Source organism: Pan troglodytes, chromosome 17 (genome assembly GCF_028858775.2).
Source record: "Pan troglodytes isolate AG18354 chromosome 17, NHGRI_mPanTro3-v2.0_pri, whole genome shotgun sequence".
Taxonomy (NCBI): Eukaryota; Metazoa; Chordata; class Mammalia; order Primates; family Hominidae; genus Pan; species Pan troglodytes.
Window position 1 is genome coordinate 55956759 of NC_072415.2, and position 23324 is coordinate 55980082.

The 23324-nt window shown below is 42.7% G+C and overlaps 1 protein-coding gene across 2 annotated transcripts; it reads left to right on the forward strand.

Annotated features, from left to right (window-relative positions):
• The first annotated feature begins 1040 nt into the window (after positions 1-1040).
• On the forward strand, positions 1041-22662 carry HAUS1 (HAUS augmin like complex subunit 1). Of its 2 annotated transcripts, XM_001140633.8 has the most exons (9): positions 1041-1156; positions 1909-2083; positions 14126-14261; positions 15876-16010; positions 16807-16930; positions 17639-17704; positions 19167-19238; positions 20088-20135; positions 22404-22662. In XM_001140633.8, the coding sequence occupies exons 1-9, from the start codon at positions 1127-1129 to the stop codon at positions 22452-22454; spliced, it is 837 nt and encodes a 278-aa protein (XP_001140633.2). In that variant the 5' UTR covers positions 1041-1126; the 3' UTR covers positions 22455-22662. The 2 variants fall into 2 exon arrangements, with proteins under 2 accessions (XP_001140633.2, XP_016789108.1); XM_016933619.3 differs by lacking the exon at positions 15876-16010 and having other exon boundaries at positions 1052-1156.
• Positions 22663-23324: the final 662 nt, after the last annotated feature.

Below are 23324 nucleotides of genomic sequence, written 5' to 3' on the forward strand. Positions count from 1 at the left end.
AAGAAACACTCCATCTCAAAAAGAAAAGAAAAGGTCGGGCGCAGTGGCTCATGCCTGTAATCCCAGCACTTTGGGAGGCCAAGGCGGGCGGATCATCCGAAGTCAGGAGTTCGAGACCAAGCTGGCCAACCTGATGAGATCCCATCTTTACTAAGATACAAAAAATTAGCTGGGCGTGGTGATGCACACCTGTAATCCCAGCTACTCGGGAGGCTGAGGCAGGAGAATCGCTTGAACCCGGGAAGCAGAGGTGGCAGTGAGACGAGAGCCGAGAGCCGAGATCGTGCCACTGCCCTCCAGCCTGAACAACAGACTCCATCTCAAAAAAAAAAAAAAAAAAAAAAAAAAAAGCTGAGCGCGCTGGCTCACGCCTGTAATCCCAGCACTTTGGGAGGCCGAGGTGGGCGGATCATGAGGTTAGGAGTTCGAGACCAGCCTGGCCAATATGGTGAAACCCCGTCTCTACTAAAAACACAAAAATTAGCCAGGCGTGGTGGCGCTTGCCCGTAGTCCCAGCTACTTGGGAGGCTGAGACAGAAGAATCGCTTGAACCCGGGAGGCAGAGGTTGCAGTGAGCCGAGATCATGCCACTGCACTCCAGCCTGGGCGACAAAGCGAGACTCCGTCTCAAAAAAAAAAATGTCCCTAGTTTTTAGGTTGGGGGAACTAACGGATCAAGTTAAGATTGCCTCAGCTCATATTGCCAGGGTAGAATATAAATTCTGAGTGGATGCAATCAATGTGGAAGAAACACAAACATCTTGCTAAGCAAGAACCAAACGTTTCAAGTACTTTTTTTTAACGACAAGTGATTCAAACAAGAAATAAAAATAAAAGAAAGAAAAAACAACCTGGTTCTAGGCGGCTCTATCTCTCGTAGTGTTGATTATACCGCGGAAGGCGGGAAGAGCTGGGAAGTGGCAACGAAGCGAGGCTTGCAATGCCAGAGCCTTCGACCAGCCTTGCACAGGGGCTCAACGGCCAGGAGTCTCAGGTAAAACCACAACTCCCAGAAATCCCGGGCCCGGCGAGGGGCGGGTGCCAACGGAGTGTGGGCGGGGCCTAGGGAGTGAGCGGGGCGCATCTCCCGCTAGGAGTTCCTAGTAAAGTGGCGGGAGCCGCAGCTATGGAGCCGCAGGAGGAGAGAGAAACGCAGGTGCTGGGGCGGGAATGGGGATCGTTGGCCTCCTGGAAAACGCGTTTTTGACACCCCCGCGCCGACAGCGGGTCTCCTGTGCGCGCCACGTCTACTTTTCTCTCCCCTATTCCACACATCCGTCTTTTAGTGCCGCCGTCACTATCTGCAAGCCCCCCGTGCTTAGACTCTCCTGAAGGCCTTTCCCTTCCTGCCCGGGCCTCCCCTTGTTTGGATCTGGCCCGGGAGAGGCGTTGAGCAGCCCGTGTCAACAGACTCTGGAGTGGGACTTATGAAGCCAAACCCCCCTTCCGGTTCGCTGCTCAGCCTGGCTGCTTCCACATCTGAACTGCTTCCGCGCCCTGCATCCCAACACTGGGAGCCTCCCGGCGCGGCGGGGCTTCTGGTGATCGAGGGACAATTGCTTTTTTCAGACCATGCACGGTCTAATAATGCGTTCGCATTATTATGGTCTATTAAGCTTTAAGGTTTTTCAAGCGAGGCAAATTGTTAGCCTGTACCGCTTTTGCAGATTTGGAAAAGAACGGATTGTTCTCTGGTAATTTTCAGTATTGTACGTTTCTTTGTGTACTTGCTCACTTTTTATTTCCTGATATCTAGTATCTCCCTAAAGACAAGTGAGGTTGTGAAGTAGGACTCCAAAATGGTCACAGAAAGCATTTAGTTTGCTTTTGATCACTTCTTTGTCATATTCTCATCGAGCCATTACAGTAAACAAGGCTTATAATATTTGTCTTTCTTTTAATGGTTAGGTTGCTGCGTGGTTAAAAAAAATATTTGGAGATCATCCTATTCCACAGTATGAGGTGAACCCACGGACCACAGAGATTTTACATCACCTTTCAGAACGCAACAGGGTCCGGGACAGGGATGTCTACCTGGTAATAGAGGACTTGAAGCAGAAAGCAAGTGAATACGAGTCAGAAGGTGAGATTAAGTCCAGAGTTTTGAACAAGAATAAATAGAGGTAACCAAATTTTATAACACTAAAGTATACAGGATTAATTTACTGTAGACTACTTGTTTTGCTCCTTTATTTTTCCCAGATTTTCTTCCACTCTGTTATAGTAGTAACTTTTTTGTTTTATGTTTATATATATATGTATATGTATGTGTGTGTGTGTGTGTGTGTGTGTGTATATATATATATATATATATATTTTTTTTTTTTTTTTAGACAATCTTGCTCTGTCGCCCAGGCTGGAGTGCAGTGGTGTGATCTCAGCTCACTGCCACCTCCATCTCCTGGGTTCAAGTGATTCTCATGCCTCAGCCTCCCAAGTAGCTGGGACTACAGGCCTGCACCACCACACCCGGCTAATTTTTGTGTTTTAGTAAAGACAGGGTTTCACAATATTGGCCAGGCTGGTCTCGAACTCCTGACTTCAGGTGATCCGCCTGCCTCAGCCTCCCAAAGTGGTAGGATTAGAGGCATGAGCCACCCTGCCTGGCCAGTAGTAATTCTCTAAAGAATAAATGTTATTATACTAAATATCTTATTGGTACTCTGATAGCAAAACAGTAAGCCTTAAAAGAGTCTAAACTTTTTAGTCTGACACACAAGATGCCTTGTGGTTTTTTACTTACCTATCTGTTTTTTCTGTTTCCAGTCTCCATGATTTAGTCATACGGACCTATCAGGACACCTGAGGTGGTGGCCATGAAATGTGAGACTTGGGCGAAATTACTCTATGACTACGTATCAGGAGATTGCATTAGAATTTTCTGCTGGGCATATATAGTTTGAAAAAGTGCATTCAAGGCCGGGTGCGGTGGCTTACGCCTGTAATCCCAGCACTTTGGGAGGCCGAGGCGGGCGGATCACGAGGTCAGGAGATCAAGACCATCCTGGCTAACACGGTGAAACACCGTCTCTACTAAAAATACAAAAAATTAGCCGGGCCTGGTGGCGGGCGCCTGTAGTTCTAGCTGCTCGGAAGGCTGAGGCTGGAGAATGGCGTGATCCCAGGAGGCGGAGCTTGCAGTGAGCCGAGATCGCACCACTGCACTCCAGCCTGGGCGACAGAGCAAGACTCTGTCTCAAAAAAAAAAAAAAAAAAGAAGAAAAAATGCATTCAAGATGCCTATTGTTTTCATAATACAAACCACAAAAGTAAAGATTGACAAAAATCTTTTTAGATACGAGAATACACCAAAGAGAGGAAGTGAGGCCTGCATTTGCCCTATATTTAATCAGATGTATGGTATTTGTTACATATGATATTTTGAATATAGTGCAGTTTATATTTGATTCTATTGCATATGTGCTTTTTTCCAGTTTTCTTTTAAAAATTAATATACAGCAGGGCCAGGTGCAGTGGCTCACGCCTGTAATCCCAGCACTTTGGGAGGCCAAGGTGGGCGGATCACTTGAGACCAGGAGTTTGAGACTAGCCTGGCCAAGATGGTAAAACCCCGTCTCTACTAAAAATACAAAAATTAGCCAGGTGTGGTGGTATGTGCCTGTAATCCCAGCTACTTGGGAGGCTGAGGCGGGAGAAATTCTTGAACCCGGGAGGTGGAGGCTGAAGTGAGCAGATATCACACCACTGCACTCCAGCCTGGGCAACAGAGTGAGACTCTCTCAACAAAAAAAAATTAATTAATTAATTAATTAATTAAAAATTAACATACGGTAAAATTGACTTTTTATTTTTGTGTACCATTTTAATACACTTAGAGTGTAGAACCACTCCCACAATCTGAAATCATACAATCAAGATGCAGAACAGTTCCATCACCCCAAAAACCTCCCCTGTGCCACTCCTTTATAGCCATATTCTCCCATATATGTGCTTTTAAAATTGTCTTATTTTTAAATCATTTTATTTTTGTAATTATTAAAATAGTGCAGAGAAAGGGACTTGGAGCCCAGAAAAATCTCATTTTATAAGAGCTTTCTTTTTTGTCTATCATATACTGTAACCAAAAATCTAAGGATTTCAAAGTAAAATTATTTATATCTGTCCTTAAATACCTTTCAGGGTGATACATATTAAATAACAAATGTTCTAACTAATGTATGCAAAATTTTAACACAATTTTTATGTCTAGGTATCTAGAAGAGCATTGCCACCATTGAGATCTGATAACTCTATGCATCATTACTTCTCTTTTCTAAGTTTTTCCTTCTTTTATACAGTGAAAGTGTTGAGCAGAAAATGAAAAATATGTGGAACTTTATAACAAGTGTACATTGATGTGTATTGGTAAAGAGTTTCAGCTTCCTCCATTTGCGATTCTAAAAACTGAATAGTAATGCCATCTATAGCTCGCTGGACTTGAATGACCTTTGAGTTAAAAATAATCCAAATCATTTTTTAGGTGCAGTTTTTATTTCTGCAAAGCACAGTTCTTTACAGCACATGAGATTGGAACTTTTGGAAATATTTGCAGGAATTGGGAAAGGACATAAAACTTTTAGATGAAGTTTTGTTGTTGTTGTTGTTGTTGTTTATAGTGGAGAGACAGAGTCTTCCTATTTTGCTCAGGCTGGTCTTGAACTCCTGGGTTCAAGTGATCCTCCCACCTCAGCCTACCAAGTAGCTGGGATTATAGGTGCACACCACGTGCCTGGCTGTGTGGAGATTTTTAATCATGAGGAATACAAATGAAACTATTGAAACTATTCATTCTTCATGCCACCTGTTTGTCACTTGAGGAGGCAAATGAGAAGAAATTGCCCTGGCTAGAACCTCCAATATGATGTTGGATAGATTGGCAAGTACAGACTCCTTGTCTTGTCCCTAATCCTAGACAAGAGAGAATCCAGTCTTCACCATTAAGTGTAATGTTAGCTGTGGGATTTTTGTAGACACCCTTTGTCAATTTGAGGGAATTTACTTTTTTTTTTTTTTTTTTTTTTTTTTGGTAACGGAGTCTCGCTCTGTCGCTAATTTTGTATTTTTACTAGAGACAGTGTTTCACCATGTTGCTCAGGCTGGCCTTAAACTTCTGACCCTGCCTCACCCTCCCAAAGTGCTGCGATTTATAGGCGTGAGCAGCCACTCCTGGCCCACTCTAATTTTTATTATTTCATTCCTTCGGCTTGCTTTAGGTTTAGTCTGCTCTTCTTTTTTCAATGTCTTAAAATGGAAAGTTAGGCTATTGATTTGAGATTGTTCTTCTTTCTTAAAATAGGAATTTACAAGTATAAATTTCCCTCCACATACCATTTGCAATGTATTTCATAAGTTTTGTTGCATTGTACCTACATTTTCATTTTTCTAATGTGTTTGATTAGTATTTTCTAATGTGTTTGATTTCATCTTTACTTGTTGGTTATTAGGAGTGTGTTGTTTAATTCCACTTTGTATTAGTCCGTTCTCAAACTGCTATAACGAACTACCTGAGACTGGGTATAAAGAAAAGAGGTTTAGGCCGGGCGTGGTGGCTCAAGCCTGTAATCCCAGCACTTTGGGAGGCCGAGGCGGGTGGATCACAAGGTCAGGAGATCAAGACCATGCTGGCTAACACGGTGAAATCCCGTCTCTACTAAAAATACAAAAAATTAGCCGGGCGTGGTGGCGGGCGCCTGTAGTCCCAGATGCTCGGGAGGCTGAGGGAGGAGAATGGCATGAACCTGGGAGGCGGAGCTTGCAGTGAGCTGAGATCGTGCCACTGCACTCTAGCCTGGGCGACAGAGCAAGACTCCGTCTCAAAAAAAAAAAGAGAAAAGAAGTTTAATTGACTCACAGTTCCACGTGGCTGAGGAGGCCTCAGGAAACTTAAAATCATGGTTGAAGGTGAAGGGGAAGCAAGGCACGTCTTACTCACTATGCCAGAGCAGGAGAGAGAGACAGAGGGCATGAAGCTGGAAGTGCCACACTTTTGAACCATCAGATCTGGTGAGAACTCACTATCACGAGAACAGTAAGGGGGAAGTCCGCCCCCATGATCCAATCACCTTCCACCAGTCCCCTCCCCTGACCTGTGGGGATTACAATTCAACATGAGATTTAGGCGGGGACACGGAGCCAAACTATATCACACATATTTGTGAATTTCCTAAATTTCTTTCTGTTATTGATTTCTCATTTCATTTCATTATGACCAGAGAATACCTTGCATTATTTTGATCCTTTTAAATGTATTGACATTTGTTTTATGGCCTAGCATAAAACTGTTCTTTCCTGAAGAGTGTTCTATGTGCCCTTGAGAAGTATGTATATTCTCTTGTTGGGTGGAGTATTCTTTTTCTTTGCTTTTTTTTTTCCTCCCAAGACAGAGTCATGCTCTGTCGCCCAGGCTGGAGTGCTTTGGTGCGATCTCAGCTCGCTGCAACCTCCGCCTCTCGGGTTCAAGCAATTCTCCTGACTCAGCCTCCTGAATAACTAGGATTACAGGCACATGCCACCACGCTTAGGTAATTTTTGTATTCCTAGTAGAGACAGGGTTTCACCATGTTGGCCACACTGGTCTCGAACTCCTGACCTCATGATCTGCCCACCTCGGCCTCCCAAAGTGCTGGGATTATAGGTGTGAGCCACCATGCCCTGCCTCAGTTGCTTTTTTAATCAGTTAAGGGAAGAAAGTAGAAAAAATATGCATGTATGCTCTTTATAATTCCATAGTTACCATTACTTACAGTCTTTGTTTTTCCATGTGCATTCAGATTACCATTTGGGGCTATTTGATTTCAGCCTACAAAACTTCCCTTAGTTCTTGTAAATTGAGTCCGCTAGCAAAAGATTCTCTCTGTTTTTTCTATCTAGCAGACTTTATTTTGTCCTTTTTTTTTTTTTTTTTTTTTTTTGACACAGAGTCTTGCTCTGTCACCCAGGCTGACGTGTAGTGGCATGATCATAGCTCACTGCAGCCTTGAACTTCTGGGCTCAAGTGATCCCCCTGCCTCAGCCTCCCAAGTAGGTAGGACTACAGGTGTAAATCACCATGCCCAGCTTATTTTTTTAAGTTTTTTTTTTTGTTTTTTTTTTTTTTAGATGGAGTTTCGCTCTTGTTGCCCAGGCTGGAGTGCAGTGGCGCAATCTCGGCTCACTGCAACCTCCACCTCCTGGGTTCAAGTGATTCTTCTGCCTCAGATTCCCAGTAGCTGGGATTACAGGCATGAGCCACCACACCTGGCTAATTTTGTATTTTTAGTAGAGGCAGGGTTTCATCATGTTGGCCAGGCTGGTCTTGAGCTCCTAACCTCAGGTGATCCACCCATCTGACCTCTCAAAGTGCTGGGATTACAGGCGTGAGTCACCGACCTGGCCTTTCACATTTTTTTGTAGAGGTGGGATCTTGCTATTTTGCCTAGGCTGTGCCTTCATTTTTTTAAAGGTAGTTTTGCTAGGTGTAGGGTTCTTGGTTGAAGATTTTTTTCTGTTTGAGCACTTCGAATGTGTTATTTCACTGTCTTCTGGCCTACATTATTTCACCAAGAAGTCAGCATTAATCTTACTGGGGTTTCTTTGTAAGTAACAGGTAGTTTTTCTCTTGCTGCTTTCAAGATTTTCTTTTTTTTTTCTTTGAGACAGAGTTGCCCAGGCTGGACTGCAGTGGCGCATTCTCGGCTCACTGCAACCTCTGCCTTCCGGGTTCAAGCGATTCTCCTGCCTCAGCCTCCTGGGTAGCTGGGACTACAGGCATGGGCCACCATGCCTGGCTAATGTTTTGTATTTTTACTAGAAACAGGGTTTCTCCGTGTTAGCCAGAATGGTCTTGATCTCCTGATCCATCCACCTCGGCCTCTCAAAATGCTGGGATTACAGGCATAAGCCAATGCACCCGGCCTCAAGATTTTCTTTTACTTCAGCATTTTTTACCCTAATATGTCTGTTTGTAGTTCTCTTTACATTTATTTTACTTGGATTTGTTGAGCTTCCTGAATGTGTATATTATTGCTTTTGAATGAGCATGGTAAATTTTCAGCATTGTTTCTTGTTATATTATTAATGTTATTATTTTTGAGACAGAGTCTCACTCTGTCGCCCAGGCTGGAGTACAGGAGCGTGATCTCGGCTCACTGCCACCTCTGCCTCCCCAGCTCAAGCAATTCTGTCTTAGCCTCCTGAGTAGCTGGACTTACAGGCATATGTCACCACACCTGGCTAATTTTTGTATTTTTAGTAGAGACGGGGTTTCGCCATGTTGGCCAGGCTGGTTTTGAACTCCTGGCCTCAAGGGATCCTCCCACCTCAGCCTCCCAAAGTGCTAGGATTACAGGTGTGAGCCACAGCGCCCAGCCTAATTTTTGTATTTTTAATAGAGATAGGGTTTCACCATGTTGGCCAGGCTGGTCTTGAACCCCTGACCTCAAGTGATCTGCCTGCCTCGGCCTCCCAAAGTGCTGGGATTACAGGCATTAACCACTGCACCCAGCTGATTTCTTGTTATATTATTTTCACTTCTTTCTCTTTTCTCTCCTTCTGGTACTCCCATTATGCGTATGTTGGTATGCTTAATGGTGTTCCACATTTCTCTGTGGCTTTCTTCATTTTCTTTTCTTTTCTTTCTTTTTTTTTTTTTTTATGAGATGGAGTCTTGCCCTGTTGCCCAGGCTGGAGCACAATGGCACGATCTCAGCTCACTGCAACCTCCGCCTCCCAGGTTCAAGCTATTCTCCTGCCTCAGCCTCCTGAGTAGCTGGGATTATAGGCACGCGCCACCACACCCGGCTAACTTTTTGTATCTTTAGTAGAGACGGGGTTTCACCATGTTGGCCAGGCTGGTCTCGATCTCCTGACCTCATGATCCACCAGCTTTGGCTTCCCAAAGTGCTGGGATTACAGGCGTGAACTACCACACCTGGCCTTTCATTTTCCTTTGTTCTTTTTTTCTCTGTTCTTTGGCTTCCATATATATATATAATATATATATTATATACATTATATATATATATATACACACACACATATATATATATATTTTTTTTTTGAGACAGGGTCTCACTCTCTTGGCCAGGCTGGAGCAGTGGCAGAATCTCAGCTCACTGCAGCCTTCACCTTCTGGGTCCAAGCGATTCTCATGCCTCAGTCTCCCAAGTAGCTGGGACTACAGGCGTGCAACACTATGCCTGGCTAAGTTTTGTATTTTTAGTAAAGATAGGGTTTCACCATGTTGCCCAGGCTGGTCTCAAACTCCTGACCTCAAGTGATCTGCCTGCCTTGGCCTCCCAAAGTGCTGGGATTACAGGCATGAGCCACCATGCCCAGCCCATAATATCTTTTGATCTATCTTCAAGTTCACTTATTCTTTCTTCTGCCACTGCAAATCTAGTGTTAATTCTCTCTAGTGAATTTTTCAGTTCAGTTATTGCACTCTAGAATTCCCATTTACTTCTTTTCTTACAATTTCTTTCTCTTCATTGATATTCTTTATTTGATGCAACATTGTCATCTTACCTCATGTTCCTTCTTTAATTTGGTTTCCTTTAATTCTGTGAACATGCTTATTATGGATATTTGAAGTTTTTCCTGATAAAGCCAACATCTGGTCATTCTCACAGGCAGCTTCTGTTGCTTGCTTTTTTCTATTACATTTCCTTTCTTGTTCTTTGCATTCCTCTTTTGTTGTTGTTGTTGTTGTTGCTGGAAACTGGACATTTCAGACAACATATTGTATCCTTGCTAGGTACTAATCTTACTTCCTCCTGTTATTGTTATTGGCTTACCTGTCTGATTGCTAGCTGGATTATTTTAATGAAGTCTGTTTATCCCCAACAGAGTTAAACTCCTGATGTTGCTCCTCAGGGAGACACATACTTGAGTATCTCCAAGGTCACTCTGAGTTGACAGTGTTTGGGTCAAGCTGACTTCCACTCTTTCACTGAGCACACCTGACTGTAAAATTCCACTAATTTACAGCTGTTGTTTTCAACAATGCCCTGGGCATAAACTGCTCTACCAGCAATTCCAATCAAATTCTAGCTCCCTTAGAGGAATAGTTTCTGAGGTCAGTTAGATATTTGTTTTATCTTCTGGATGGCTCTCCTAGATGTCTTAACTACAAACTAATTGCCCTACAGTTTAGCCTGTATCTTGAATCTGCTCCCAATTTCTTTGACCACAACTTCTACTCTTTTTGAGATTGCCCTTAGGCTTGAACCTTTCTAAGCTCTGTTGCAAATGTAGTCAGTTCCTTTGCGAAGAGATGGAGAGCCATCTGTTTTATGACTTGATTTTCCCATGAGGCAAAATCTCTGAACCCAGCCTCTGGAGTTGGGGTTGGAGGTAGGTAGGGAAAATGTCAAGTTTGTCACTGAGCGATATGCCAGCTATAGGAACTGCTTGGTAGAGAGGGAGTGCGGCAGCCTTAGGTCCTCTTGGCTTGCCTCTCCTGGTGTGGAACCACCACCTCACTAGCCGGAGCAAGGGCCATTGGGACTCCAGTATTCTCAGCTTGCCTTACTCAAGGAGCTTCCATTCCAAGAGCAGTGGCTGGGCAGACACACCTCTCAACCACATCCCGCTGGGACTTGGATGCAGTAGCAGATAGCTAGTGGCAGGATGAAAAACACTAAAGTCTTGCTTCTCCGAGGAAGAAAGCCTTCAAGCTGGGAGCTGGGAGCAAAGAAAGCCCCATGTTTGACTGCAGCTGTCTGGAGTGGAGTCTCCACCTCAGTGAGCTGGAAGGGAGGAGGGAGGGAGGAGTCTTGGTTCAAATACCACAAATTCTCAGTGTCCTTACTGAGTTTTTATAGATTTTATTGAATAGTTGTTTCTTCATTTGCTGTGTACCTTTAGGACCATTTTTAGAGGCTTTAAATGCTTGGGTTTGTTTTCTTTCTTTCTTCTGATTTTCACCAGTTTCACAGAAGAGCAGGTCAGCCCAACTCCCACACTATTATGCTGGAAGTTGATCTCCTGGTCAATTGAATTTTGACAAGGGTGTAACAAGACAATTCAACGGAGAAAACAATAGCCTTTTCAACAAAAGGGACAACTGGATATCCATATGCTCAAGAATGCAGTTGGACTCAAACTCACACAAAATAGAAGAATTCTCTCAAAATGAATAAAGCGCCTAAAAAAGCCAGGCGCGGTGTAATCCCAGCATTTTGGGAGGCCGAGGTGGGTGGATCACCTGAGGTCAGGAGTTTGAGACCAGCTTTGCCAAATGGCGAAACCCCATCTCTACTAAAAATGCAAAAATTAGCCAGGCATGGTGGCATGTCCCTGTAATCCCAGCTACTAGAGGGGCTGAGGCAGGAGGATCACTTAAACCTGGGAGGCAGAGGTTGCAGTGAGCCGAGATTGTGCCACTACACTCCAGCCTGGGAAACAGAGTGAGACTGCATCTCAAAAAAAAAAAAGAAAAAATTAGCCAGGGGTGGTGGTGCACGCCTGTAGTCCCAGCTACTTGGGAGGCTGAGGTGGGAGGATTGCTTGAGCCCGGGAAGCAGAGGTTGCAGTGAGCCAATATCGTGCCACTGCACTCCAGCTTGGGCGACAGAGTGAGACCCTGCCTCAAAAAAAAAGCCTAAAAAATATGAGCTAAACCTAAAATGCATAGAAGGCAACAAAGGTATATACCCTTGTAACCTTGGATTTGGCATTGGTTTCTTGGATATGATGCCAAAAGCACAAGCAACAAAATAAAATATATAAATTAGACATCATCAAAATTTAAAACTTTTGTTCTCAAAGGACACCGTCAAGAATATGAAAAGACAGTCTGGGCGTTGTAGCTCACACCTATAATCTCAGCACTTTGGGAGGCTGAGGCAGGTGGATCACCTGAGTCTCAAGTTCAAGACCAGCCTGGCCAACCCTGTCTCTACTAAAAACACAAAAATTAGCTGGGTGTGGTGGCACATGCCTGTAATCCCATCTACTTGGGAGGCTGAGGCATGAGAATCACTTGAACCTGGGAGGCAGAGGTTGCAGTGAACCGAGATCATGCCACTGCACTCCAGCCTGAGCAACAGAGCGAGACTCTCTCAGAAAAAGGGAAGGGGAGGGGAGGGGAGGGGAGGGGCAAAAAGGAAAGAAAGAAAGGGAAGAAAGGAAAGAAAGAATATGAAAAGAGACAGTCCTCAGAATGGGAGAAAATATTTGTAAATATATCTGATATGGGACTTGTATCTACAACATGTAAAGAACTCTTACAACTCAATAATAAAGCCTGGGCACAGTGGCTCACACCTGTAATCCCACCACTTTGGGAGGCTGAGGCAGACAGACTGCTTGAGCCCAGGAGTTTGAGGTCAGCCTAGGCAACATGGCGAAACTACATCTCTAAAAAATTACCAAAATTAGCCAGGCATGGTGGTGCACACCTGTAGTCTCAGCTACCTGGGAGGCTGAGGTGGGAGGATCACTTGAGCCCAGGAGGTGGAGGTTGCAGTGAGCTGAGATTGTACCACTGTACTCCAGCCTGGGTGACAGAGCAAGACCCTGTCCCCCAAAAAAATAACAACAACAAAAAACAAAACCTCAATAATAAAAAGACAACCCAATTTTAAAATGGGCAAGGGGTATACACAGACATTTCTCCTACGAAGATACACAAATGGTCACAAAGCACGGCATCATTAGTCATCAGAGAAATTCAAATCAAAACCACAGTGCTAGGCTGGGCACAGTGGCTCACGCCTATAATCTCAACACTTTGGGAGGCCAAGGCAGGCAGATCGCTTGAGTCCAGGAGTTCAAGACCAGCCTGGGCAACATGGCAAAACACCATCTCCACAAAAAAATACAAAAATTAGCCAGGTATAGTGGTCCACAGGTACCTGTGAGGCCAAGGTGGGAGGATCATCTGAGATTGTGTCACTGTTCTCCATCTTGGATGACAGAGTGAGACCCTGTCTCAAGAAAACAAATACCACAGTGCCACTTCACAGTCACTGGGATGGCTATAATCAAAAAGACATATTGCAACTATTGGAGAAGATGTGGAAAATTGGAGCCTTCATCACTTCTAGTGGGAATGTAAAATCATACAATCACTTTGGAAAACAATCTGACAGTTCCTAAAATGTTTAAACATAGAGTTAACATATGACCAGCAATTCCACTTATACCCAAGAGAAATGAAAACATATGTTCATATCAAAACCTAACATTTACTGAATGAATGTTTTTAGCAGCATTTATAATAGCCAAAATGTGGAAACAACCCAAATGTCCATCAGTGGTTAAGTGGATAAATAAAATATGATATGTCCGTATAATGGAATATTATTCAGCCATAAGAAGGAATGAAGTACTGGTACATGCTGTGGCATGGATGAACCTTGAAACTACTGTGAGAGAAGCTAGTCACAAAGGACCACACATCTTATGATACCATTCATATGAAATGTCCCAAATAGGCAAATGAATAAAGACAGGAAGTGGTTGCTAGGGTTTCATGGGTTGGTAGATTAGGAAGTGATGACTAAGGGGGGCCGGGCATGGTGGCTCACACCTGTAATCCTAGCACTTTGGGAGGCCAAGACTGGCAGATCACCTGAGGTCAGCCTGGGCAACCTAGCGAGATCTAGTCTCTATAAGAAAAAATAAACAGGGGGCAGTGGCTTACACTTGTAATTCCAGCACTTTGGGAGGCCAAAGTGGGCGGATCACAAGGTCAGGAGTTTGAGACCAGCCTGGCCAACACGGGGAAACCCCATCTCTACTAAAAATACAAAAAAAATTAGCTGGGCCTGGTGGTGGGCGCCTGTAATCCCAGTTACTCAGGAGGCTGAGGCAGGAGAATCACTTGAACCCGGGAGGTGGAGGTTGCAGTGAGCTGAGATCGTGCCACTGCACTCCAGCCTGGGCAACAGAGCAAGACTCCATTTCAAAAAGAAAAAAAAAGAAAAATAAAGTGATGACTAAGGGATGTAGAGTTTCTTTTTGGAGTGATGAAAATGTTTTTAAGAATAGGTTGTACTGATGGGGATACAACTAAAAGCCACTGAATTACATACATACCTTAGGTGGGTGGATTATATGCTATGTGAATTATGTCTTGATAAAGCTGTTAAAAATTTTTTAAAAAGCAAACAGTCACTATGGAACTCTTTCATGTTTTTAGCCAAGTATCTTCAAGACCTTCTCATGGAGAGTGTGAATTTTTCCCCCGCCAATCTCTCTAGCACTGGTTCCAGGTATCTGAATGCTTTGGTTGACAGTGCGGTGGCCCTTGAAACAAAGGATACCTCGCTAGCTAGGTAATTCTTATGACAATTTTAATTTCTGCAATCATATCTGCTATAAGGTCTTAAAGACTTTTTGTTCTCAGCATAATTCTATATGAAAAATTGGCAATAAATACAAAGCACTGAATTTAGTTACTTCATGTCTTTGCCAGTGAGTATAATTAATTTGGATAAATATGGTATTGGTTAATTTTTAGTGTTTTCTTCTTCCAGGATTAGATTTATGAAGGGTGGTTCTCATGTATATTTGGAAAGGGGTTAGTATCACATTGTTCCCTGTGTATAATAAGAAAGATAGTAGGCTAAATGATTTGGTTGAGCATAATAAATTTTGGTTATGTCTACCTTTTTGTTAAGTAGGTCAGGAATTTTCATTCTTTTTAACAGGCATTTTACTTATATAATAACATGATTCTTCCAACAACCTTTAGAGGAATCAGGAGGTGTGGGTTAAATAATTTATCCGAGCTACTAAATGGCAGAGCTGAGATTCAAAACCAGTCTTATAAAGTTCATATGACTACCACTTTTGGCCATATCTTAGCTAGGACTACTAATATTTTGTTTTTGTTTTTGTTTTTGAGACAGAGTCTCATTCTGTCACCCAGGCTGGAGTGCAGTGGCGTGATCTCGGCTCCCTACAACCTCCGCCTCCCGGGGTAAAGCGATTCTCCTACCTCAGCCTCCCAAATAGCTGGGATTACAGGCACCTGCCACCATGCCTGGCTAATTTTTTTGTATTTTCAGTAGAGACGGGGTTTCACCATGCTGGCCAGGCTGGTCTCAAACTCCTGACCTTGTGATCTACCCACCTCTGCCTCCCAAAGTGCTGGGATTACAGGCGTGAGCCACTGCGCCCGGTAGCACTACGAATATTAATACAATTTATCATAATCAGAGAACAACACAGCAGAGCAGCTTACCTGTCAATTTAAAGGCAATTTATGTATAAGCTCAAAGAGTAGTGTTTTAGGTATAAGAGCATCCCTACTGTACGGCAGCAGAAATCTGGACTTGAATTAAATAAGTTCAGCAGATAACAAATACCAGTTGTATGTTAGTTGTATAAGCACTGCAGAAGCAGGGATGAATCATATAATTTCTTGCCTTTTTTTTTTTTTTTTACAAATAATGTGTATTTTAGAATTTTTTAAACTTTTTTTTTATACTTACATACTATCATACAACTTAAAGTCACATTATGTTTTGTGCCTTCTTACTATAGCTCTGTTATAACTGGGGAAGCGAGATGAATACGATAGTAACTTCCTTAAAGAACAGTCTCTGCTTACAGTCAAATAAGGGAGATAGAAATGTGACTATAACATAGTGTGACAGCTGTAACAGTAAAAGTATGTACAAGGTATAGCTGGGTAGCACAGAGAAGGAGGTAGTTAATGCCAGGATGACAGGGACACTCATCTGAGTTTTGAAGGAACAAATGGAACTTTGCCGAATGAAGAAGGGCATTCCAGGCAATGGGAACAGTGTGTTAAAAAAGGCATAAAGGTATGAACAGCATGGTTATATAAAAATCTACAGGGCAATAAAGTCATTTTTAGCAATGAGGAGTAATTATAATTATTGCCCATTAAGCCCATGTATATGACCAGATTCTTCTTTTAGTTTTATCCCTGCAGTGAATGATTTGACCTCTGATCTCTTTCGTACCAAATCCAAAAGTGAAGAAATCAAGATTGAACTGGAAAAACTTGAAAAAAATTTAACTGCAACTTTAGTATTAGAAAAATGTCTACAAGAGTAAGTAATTGAGTTCAGAGTGGTGACAATTTATAAATAAGGGAGTAATAGGACATTGTCAAATTTAGTTTTGGCAGTAGGTGTGATTTTAAAAACATTAGGAAATGGGATCCATAAAACATTTTTTTAAGTTGAATGATTAGTGGAGCTGGAGATGGTTGGATATAGACTTTTCCAGCTTTTTTTTTTTTTTGAAACGGAGTCTCACTCTCACCCAGGCTGGAGTACAGTGGCACGATCTCAGCTCACTGCAACCTCCACCTCCTGGGTTCAAGCAATTCTCCCGCCTCAGCCTCCCGAGTAGCTGGGATTACAGGCATGAGCCACCATGCCCAGCTAATTTTGTATTTTTAGTAGAGATGGGGTTTCTCCATGTTGGTCAGGCTGGTCTCGAGCTCCCGACCTCAGGTGATCTGCCCACCTTGGCCTCCCAAAATGCTGGGATTATAGGTGTAAGCCACTGTGCCTGGCCATCTACAAAAGATTTAAAAATTAGCCAGGCATAGTGGCATGTGTCTGTAGCCCTAGCTATTTGGGAGGCTGAAGTGGGAGGATCACTTCAGCCGAGGAGCTTGAGGCTGCAGTGATCACACCACTGCATTCAAGCCTGGGTGACAGACCAAGACCTCATCTCTTAAAAAAAAAAAAACCCAGAGTGCAACATGGAGGGGAAGATGACCTGGTTACCAACTCTTGGCCAAGCCAGCATTGAATCCAAAAGTAGTAGAGTTTCTATTGTACAATACTTTTACTGAGAAGAAGAAGAAGAAAATGTTTTTAATTTTGCTTTTTAAAGGGATGTCAAGAAAGCAGAGTTGCATCTGTCTACAGAAAGGGCCAAAGTTGATAATCGTCGTCAGAACATGGACTTTCTAAAAGCAAAGTCAGAGGAATTCAGATTTGGAATCAAGGCTGCAGAGGTTTGTATGAAGGACCGAATATAGTTAGCTCTCTTCAGCCTGATTTTTTACCATCATCCTCACAGCTAGGCATTATTATTCCCTTTTTACAGATGAGAGGAGTACAGAGAAGTTGGTAACTTGCCCAAGATTACATAGCTATTACAGTAAGCAGATCTAGATTCAAACTCAGGCATTCAGGCTCTGAAACTCAGGCCTTACACACTGCACCCATCTTGTCACAAATGCGTGAGTGTGGAAAGGATTCACATGTAACGTACAAATGCTTAGATACATGTACAGTTTTTCATTTATACTTGTAGCTCCTCTTTACTGTGTTATATGTTAAAAATATTTGATGGGCTGGGCACAGTGGCTCACGCCTGTAATCCAGCACTTTGGGAGGCCAAGGTGGGCGGATCATGAGGTCAGGAGATCGAGACCATCCTGACTAACACAGTGAAACCCCGTCTCTACTAAAAATATAAAAAATTAGCCGGGTGTGGTGGTGGGCGCCTGTAGTCCCAGCTACTCAGGAGGCTGAGGCAGGAGAATGGCATGAACCCGGGAGGCGGAGTTTGCAGAGAGCCGAGATCGCGCCACTGCACTCCAGCCTGGGTGACAGAGCAAGACTCGGTCTCAAAAAAAAAAGAAGAAAAAGAAAAATATTTGATGGTGGTCACTTTTGAAATAATTTTTTAACTGAACTCCTTTTTTTGGTAATTGTAGGAGCAACTTTCAGCCAGAGGCATGGATGCTTCTCTGTCTCATCAGTCCTTAGTAGCACTATCAGAGGTGAGCTTATTTTAACCTAAGTTAACTTTCTTTAAAATTTTACTCCACAGTCTGCTTTTTCATTTGTTTCTTTTTATTCGGCTTTTATTCACTGTGGACCTGATTTCTTTTCCTTTACCTTTGTACTTTATATTCACTGGTATTTATATCTTTTATTCCTTGTTTAGCTGTATATGCCCTCACATTTGCATGGTTTGCTTTTTATTATAAGTTAGAAACTCCGCTGGAGTCACTTATGTATTATTGATGTATTTATTAAACAAATTTATTGAAGGACCATGAGCTAATCACTAGGTGCTCCCCTTTCTTCTCTTTCAGTAGACAGTAAAATGCAGGTCTCCAAACTCCTGTAGTTACCAAATGCAATTCTGGGATTTTAGGTTATATAAAGGTTTTACCTGTTTTGGTGGGAAGAGAGAGAAATAGAGGGTTTTGTTTTGTTTTATTATTCTTAACGTTTTTCATACTTCGTTCTTGGAATCTAATGTTGACAATTCATAAATATGTATTTGGGATTCTAGTTCTCCCTTTACATTTTTTTCCCCTTGTTTTTATAAATAGAGATGGGGGTCTTGCTATGTTGCCCAAGCTGGTCTCAAACTCCTGGGCTCAAGTGATCCTCCCACCTTGGCCTCCCAAAGTGCTGGGGTTAGAAGTGTAAGCCACCACACCCAGCCTCCTTTATGTTTTGATTCCTCTTAATCACATTCTTTTCTATTCTAAGACAGCATACTTCAATCCTATTGTTAATAAATGGGAGCAAAGGCCAGGCATGGTGGCTCACACCTGTAATCCCAGTACTTTGGGAGGCAGAGGCAGGAAGATTACTTAAGCCCAAGAGTTTGAGACCAGCCTGGCCAAAATGGCGAAACCTCATCTCTACTAAAAATACAAAAATTAGCCGGGCATGGTGGCACATGCCTGTAATCCCAGCTACTCAGGAGGCTGAGGCAGGAGAAAGAAGAATCACTTGAACTCAGGGGGCAGAGGTTGCAGTGAGCCGAGATCGTGCCACTGCACTCCAGCCTGGGTGACAGAGCAAGACTCTATCTCAAAAAAAAAAAAAAAAAAAAAAAATTAGCTAGGCATGGTGGTGCACGCCTGTGGTCCCAGCTACCTGGAAGGCTGAGGTGGGAAGATTGGTTGAGCTGAGGAGTTTGAGGCCACCGTAAGCCATGATTGTACCACTGCACTCCAGCCTGGGCAACACAGAGAGACTCCATCTCAAAAAATAATAATAATAATAATAATTAAATAAGAATATAACTTTCCTATTTTAAGCATCTAACAGGTGTTGTTTCCATTTGGAGTGAGTCTGTCTATCTTTGAAGCTTTTTATTCGATAACGTTATTTAAAATATACTAATGTTAATGCTTTGTTGTGTTTTATTTCAGAAATGGACAGTATTAGTTGCATTGTGAATGTTTCTATTACTCTGTGACTGTGTTCTTTTACCCCCAGAAACTGGCAAGATTAAAGCAACAGACTATACCTTTGAAGAAAAAATTGGAGTCCTATTTAGACTTAATGCCGGTAATAATTTTCGCAAATTAAAAAAACAATTATTTCCTCCAACCTTCCCTGAGGGTACTATATGACCATGAAAATAGTGTGTTTAGGCCAGGCACGGTGGCTCACGCCTGTAATCCCAGCACTTTGGGAGGACAAGGCAGGCTGATCACCTGAGGTCAGGAGTTAGAGACCAGCTTGGCTAATATGGTGAAACCCCGTCTCTACTAAAAATACAAAAATTAGCTGGACCCAGTGGTGCGCAACTGTAGTCCCAGCTACTCAGGAGGCCGAGGCTGGAGAATCACTTGAACCTGGGAGGCAGAGATTTCAGTGAGCTAAGATCGTGCCACCACACTCCAGCCTGCTCAACAGAGCAAGACTCCATCTCAAAAAAAAAGGCCGGGCATGATGGCTTATGCCTGTAATCCCAGCACTTTGGGAGGCCGAGACGGGCGGATCACGAGGTCAGGAGTTCGAGACCAGCCTGACCAACATGGTGAAACCCCGTCTCTACTAAAAATACAAAAATTAGCCGGGCGTGGTGGTGGGCGCTTATAATCCCAGCTACTCAGGAGACAGGCAGGAGAATCGCTTGAACCCAGGAGGCAGAGGCTGCAGTGAGCTGAGATTGAGCCACTGCACTCCAGCCTGGGCAACAGAGTGAGACTCCATCTCAAAAAAAAAAAAAAGAAAGAAAATAATGTGTTGGTTTTTAAAGGTTTAAAGTCAGTGGTAAATTTCAGTGTTATATGTACATTGGGTATCCCTCTGGGAGGATTTTTGCCTTTTGAAAAGGATTATGGCATTATTTTTCTCCTTGGGTCTGAACTGAGGCAATATAACCTTTCCTTGTTTTATTTTTTTTTAAAGAATCCGTCTCTTGCTCAAGTGAAAATTGAAGAAGCAAAGCGAGAACTAGTAAGTAGTTCCTGTAATTTTTTCAGATTTTTTTAAAAAGAAAATAAATGCTAATATAGCTAAAGTCTTCTTCATCCTTCTTTCCTTTCTCCTCAGTGGTAAGCTGCAGTCCTAAAGTTACTGTGTATCATTCTCCTGCATCTTTTAATACTTTTTTGGCTGTGTACGTGTGTATATATTTTTTCCATTAAGAAACATATAGTAGCCGGGCACAGTGGCTCACACCTGTAATCCCAGCACTTTGGGAGGCCGAGGCGGGCGGCATCTGAGGTCAGGAGTTCAAGACCAGCCTGGCCAACATGGGGAAACCCTGTCTCTATTAAAAATACAAAAATAAGCTGGGCGTGGTGATGCGTGCCTGTAATCCCAGCTACTTGGGAGGCTGAGGCAGGAGAATCACTTGAACCTGGGAGGTGGAGGTTGCAGTGAACTGAGATCACGCCACTGCACTCCAGCCTGGGGGACAGAGCAAGACTCCCTCTCAAAAAACAAAAAAACACATAGTAGTATTTTATGCCTTTTAAAATTTTGTGTAGATTTCCCTAGTGGAAAAAGGGGGATATATTGAGAGATATAGAATATTCTAGGCAAAAAGAATTTGCAAAGGCATATAAGCTGAAACATGGAGGACTTACTCAAGCTGTAGCAAGTGATAAAGTCCGGCTGCTTAGAAACATGAAATGTAAGATAAAGTTGGAAAAGGTCAATTGGTTTATGATGTAGAAGGCCTTAACATATAAAGAGTGTTGAACTTAGAGGATGTAGGGACCACAGAAAGCTGCTGTGTGTTTCCTCGTTTTTTAAGCTCAAGAGAAATATGATCAAAGCTATGCTTTCTTTCTTTTTTTTTTTTGAGACAGAATCTTGCTCTGTCCTCCAGACTAGAGTGCAGTGGCGTTATCTTAGCTCACTGCAACCTCCGCCTCCCAGGTTCAAGCGATTCTTATGCCTCAGCCTCCTGAGCAGCTGGGATTACAGGTGTGTACCACCATGCCTGGCTAATTTTTGCATTTTTATTTATTTATTTATTTATTTATTTATTATTTTGAGATGGAGTCTTGCTCTGTTGCCCAGGCTGGATTGCAATGGCATGATCTCAGATCACTGCAACCTCCACCTCCCAGGTGCAAGTGATTCTCCTGTCTCAGCCTCCTGAGTAGCTGGAACTACAGGCACCTGCCACCACGCCTGGCTAATTTTTATATTTTTAGTAGGACAGGGTTTTGCTATGTTGGCCAGGCTGGTCTTGAACTCTTGACCTCAGGTGATCCACCCGCCTCAGCCTCCCAAAGTGCTGGAGTTACAGGCGTGAGCCACCGTGCGCGGCCAAATTTTTGTATTTTTTAGTAGAGACGGGGTTTCACCATGTTGGCCAGGCTGGTCTCCAACTCCTGACCTCAAGTAATCCACCTGCTTTGGCCTTCCAAAGTGCTGGCATTACAGGCATGAGCCACCGTGCCTGGCCAAAGCTATACTTTTTGATCAGGTTAGTGCTTTAGAAGATTATTCTGTAGCCACTGTTGAGGGTAGATTGGGAGAAAGAAAATTGCAGAAACCAATTAGCTTATTTAGGCCAGATAAGAAGTAATGAGGACAGTGGCAATGAAAATGGAAAAGAGGCCAGGTGCAGTGGCTCACACCTGTAATCCCAGCACTTTGGGAGGCCAAGGTGGGTGGATCAAAAGGTCAAGAGTTCAAGACTAACCTGGCCAAGATGGTGAAACCCCATCTCTACTAAAAATACAAAAAAAAATTAGCCGGGCATGGTGGTGGGCACCTGTAATCTCAGCTAGTCGGGAGACTGAGGTAAAGAATTGCTTGAACCAGGGAGGCAGAGATTGCAGAGTGAGCCGAGATTGTCCCACTGTACTCCAGCCTGGGCGACAGAGTGAGACTGCATCTCAAAAAAAAAAAAAAACACAGAAAAGAGGTGATGTGAGTGACATTGTGGAAACACATTGTTTTAGTAGCAAAGGCCAGAAAAATTTATTCATATGTCGTTACAGATTTCTCTCTCTCTAAAGGCTTTTTTCCCTTCCCTTCACATGTTTCTTAGAATCACTTAGGAGTCTGAGTGCTTTTGCAGGGGAAGAGGGGAGATGTAAAAGCAAGGGAATATCTAAAAGCATATTTGATATTCATAATGGTATTTTTAAAATTTTTTGTTCTAATGTTTCCTTTTTTGCTTCCCTTATTTTAAATAACATTAAATAAAAGTTAGAGCATCTGTTTTATGTCCTTATCTATGGTATGTCTTTCTTCCTGTAGGATAGCATTGAAGCTGAACTTACAAGAAGAGTAGACATGATGGAACTGTGACAAAAGCCAAATAAACATCCTTTTCCCTAACAAAGTAAATCGAATAGGACTTTACAGAGTTCTTTTTCCTCTTGGCATTTCCTATTAACAAAACTTTCTGTGTTCTTAGATTACAAAATATCATAATTGATAGAATATGGTTTCTTACTGTGTGTTGCATTTTTGTGCCCAAATACATAGTTTTCATATTAAAAAGCCTTTTCTCTTACTTTGTTTCTGTGTGGTTGGTGGTTAAGAATCCTTCAGTAGCTCTACAAGGCAAACGTTACAACAGTTGTGCATGTATTCATTAGGTCAGCTAAAGTGAAAAGGAAAGGTTCCACAGCTCCAGTATGTTTCTCCCACTCTCTTCTTTCTCCAGGGGTTTGCTGTCATTCTTTTTGATCAGCTCACTGCCTGCCTCCAAATGTTAATATATGCAGGAATTTAGTTTATGAAAAAGATGACCTTTTAAATCAGTAGTAGAAAGATGGATAATTCAACACTTGGTATTAGGTCCATACTTCACACCTTATGTCAGGATAATCCAAAGAATCAAAGATTTAAATATAAAAAATTTGAAAATAAAGGTACTAGAAGAAATTGAAGGGAAGTTTTAACGTTTTGGCTTCTTTTTAAGAGACAGGGTCTTGCTATATTGCCCAGGCTGGCCTCAAAATCCTGGACTCAAGCAATCTTCCCACCTCAGCCTGTTGAGTACCTGACACCACAGGTATGTGCCACTGCACCCAGCCTAATGTTTGATTTTTAAATAATTATGAGTCAGAAATGTATGACCAGAACCCAGGTGCCATAAATAAGTGCTTAAAATATTTAAATGTTTTGTTTTGAGACAGAGTCTTGCTCTGTCTCCCAGGCTGGAGTGCAATG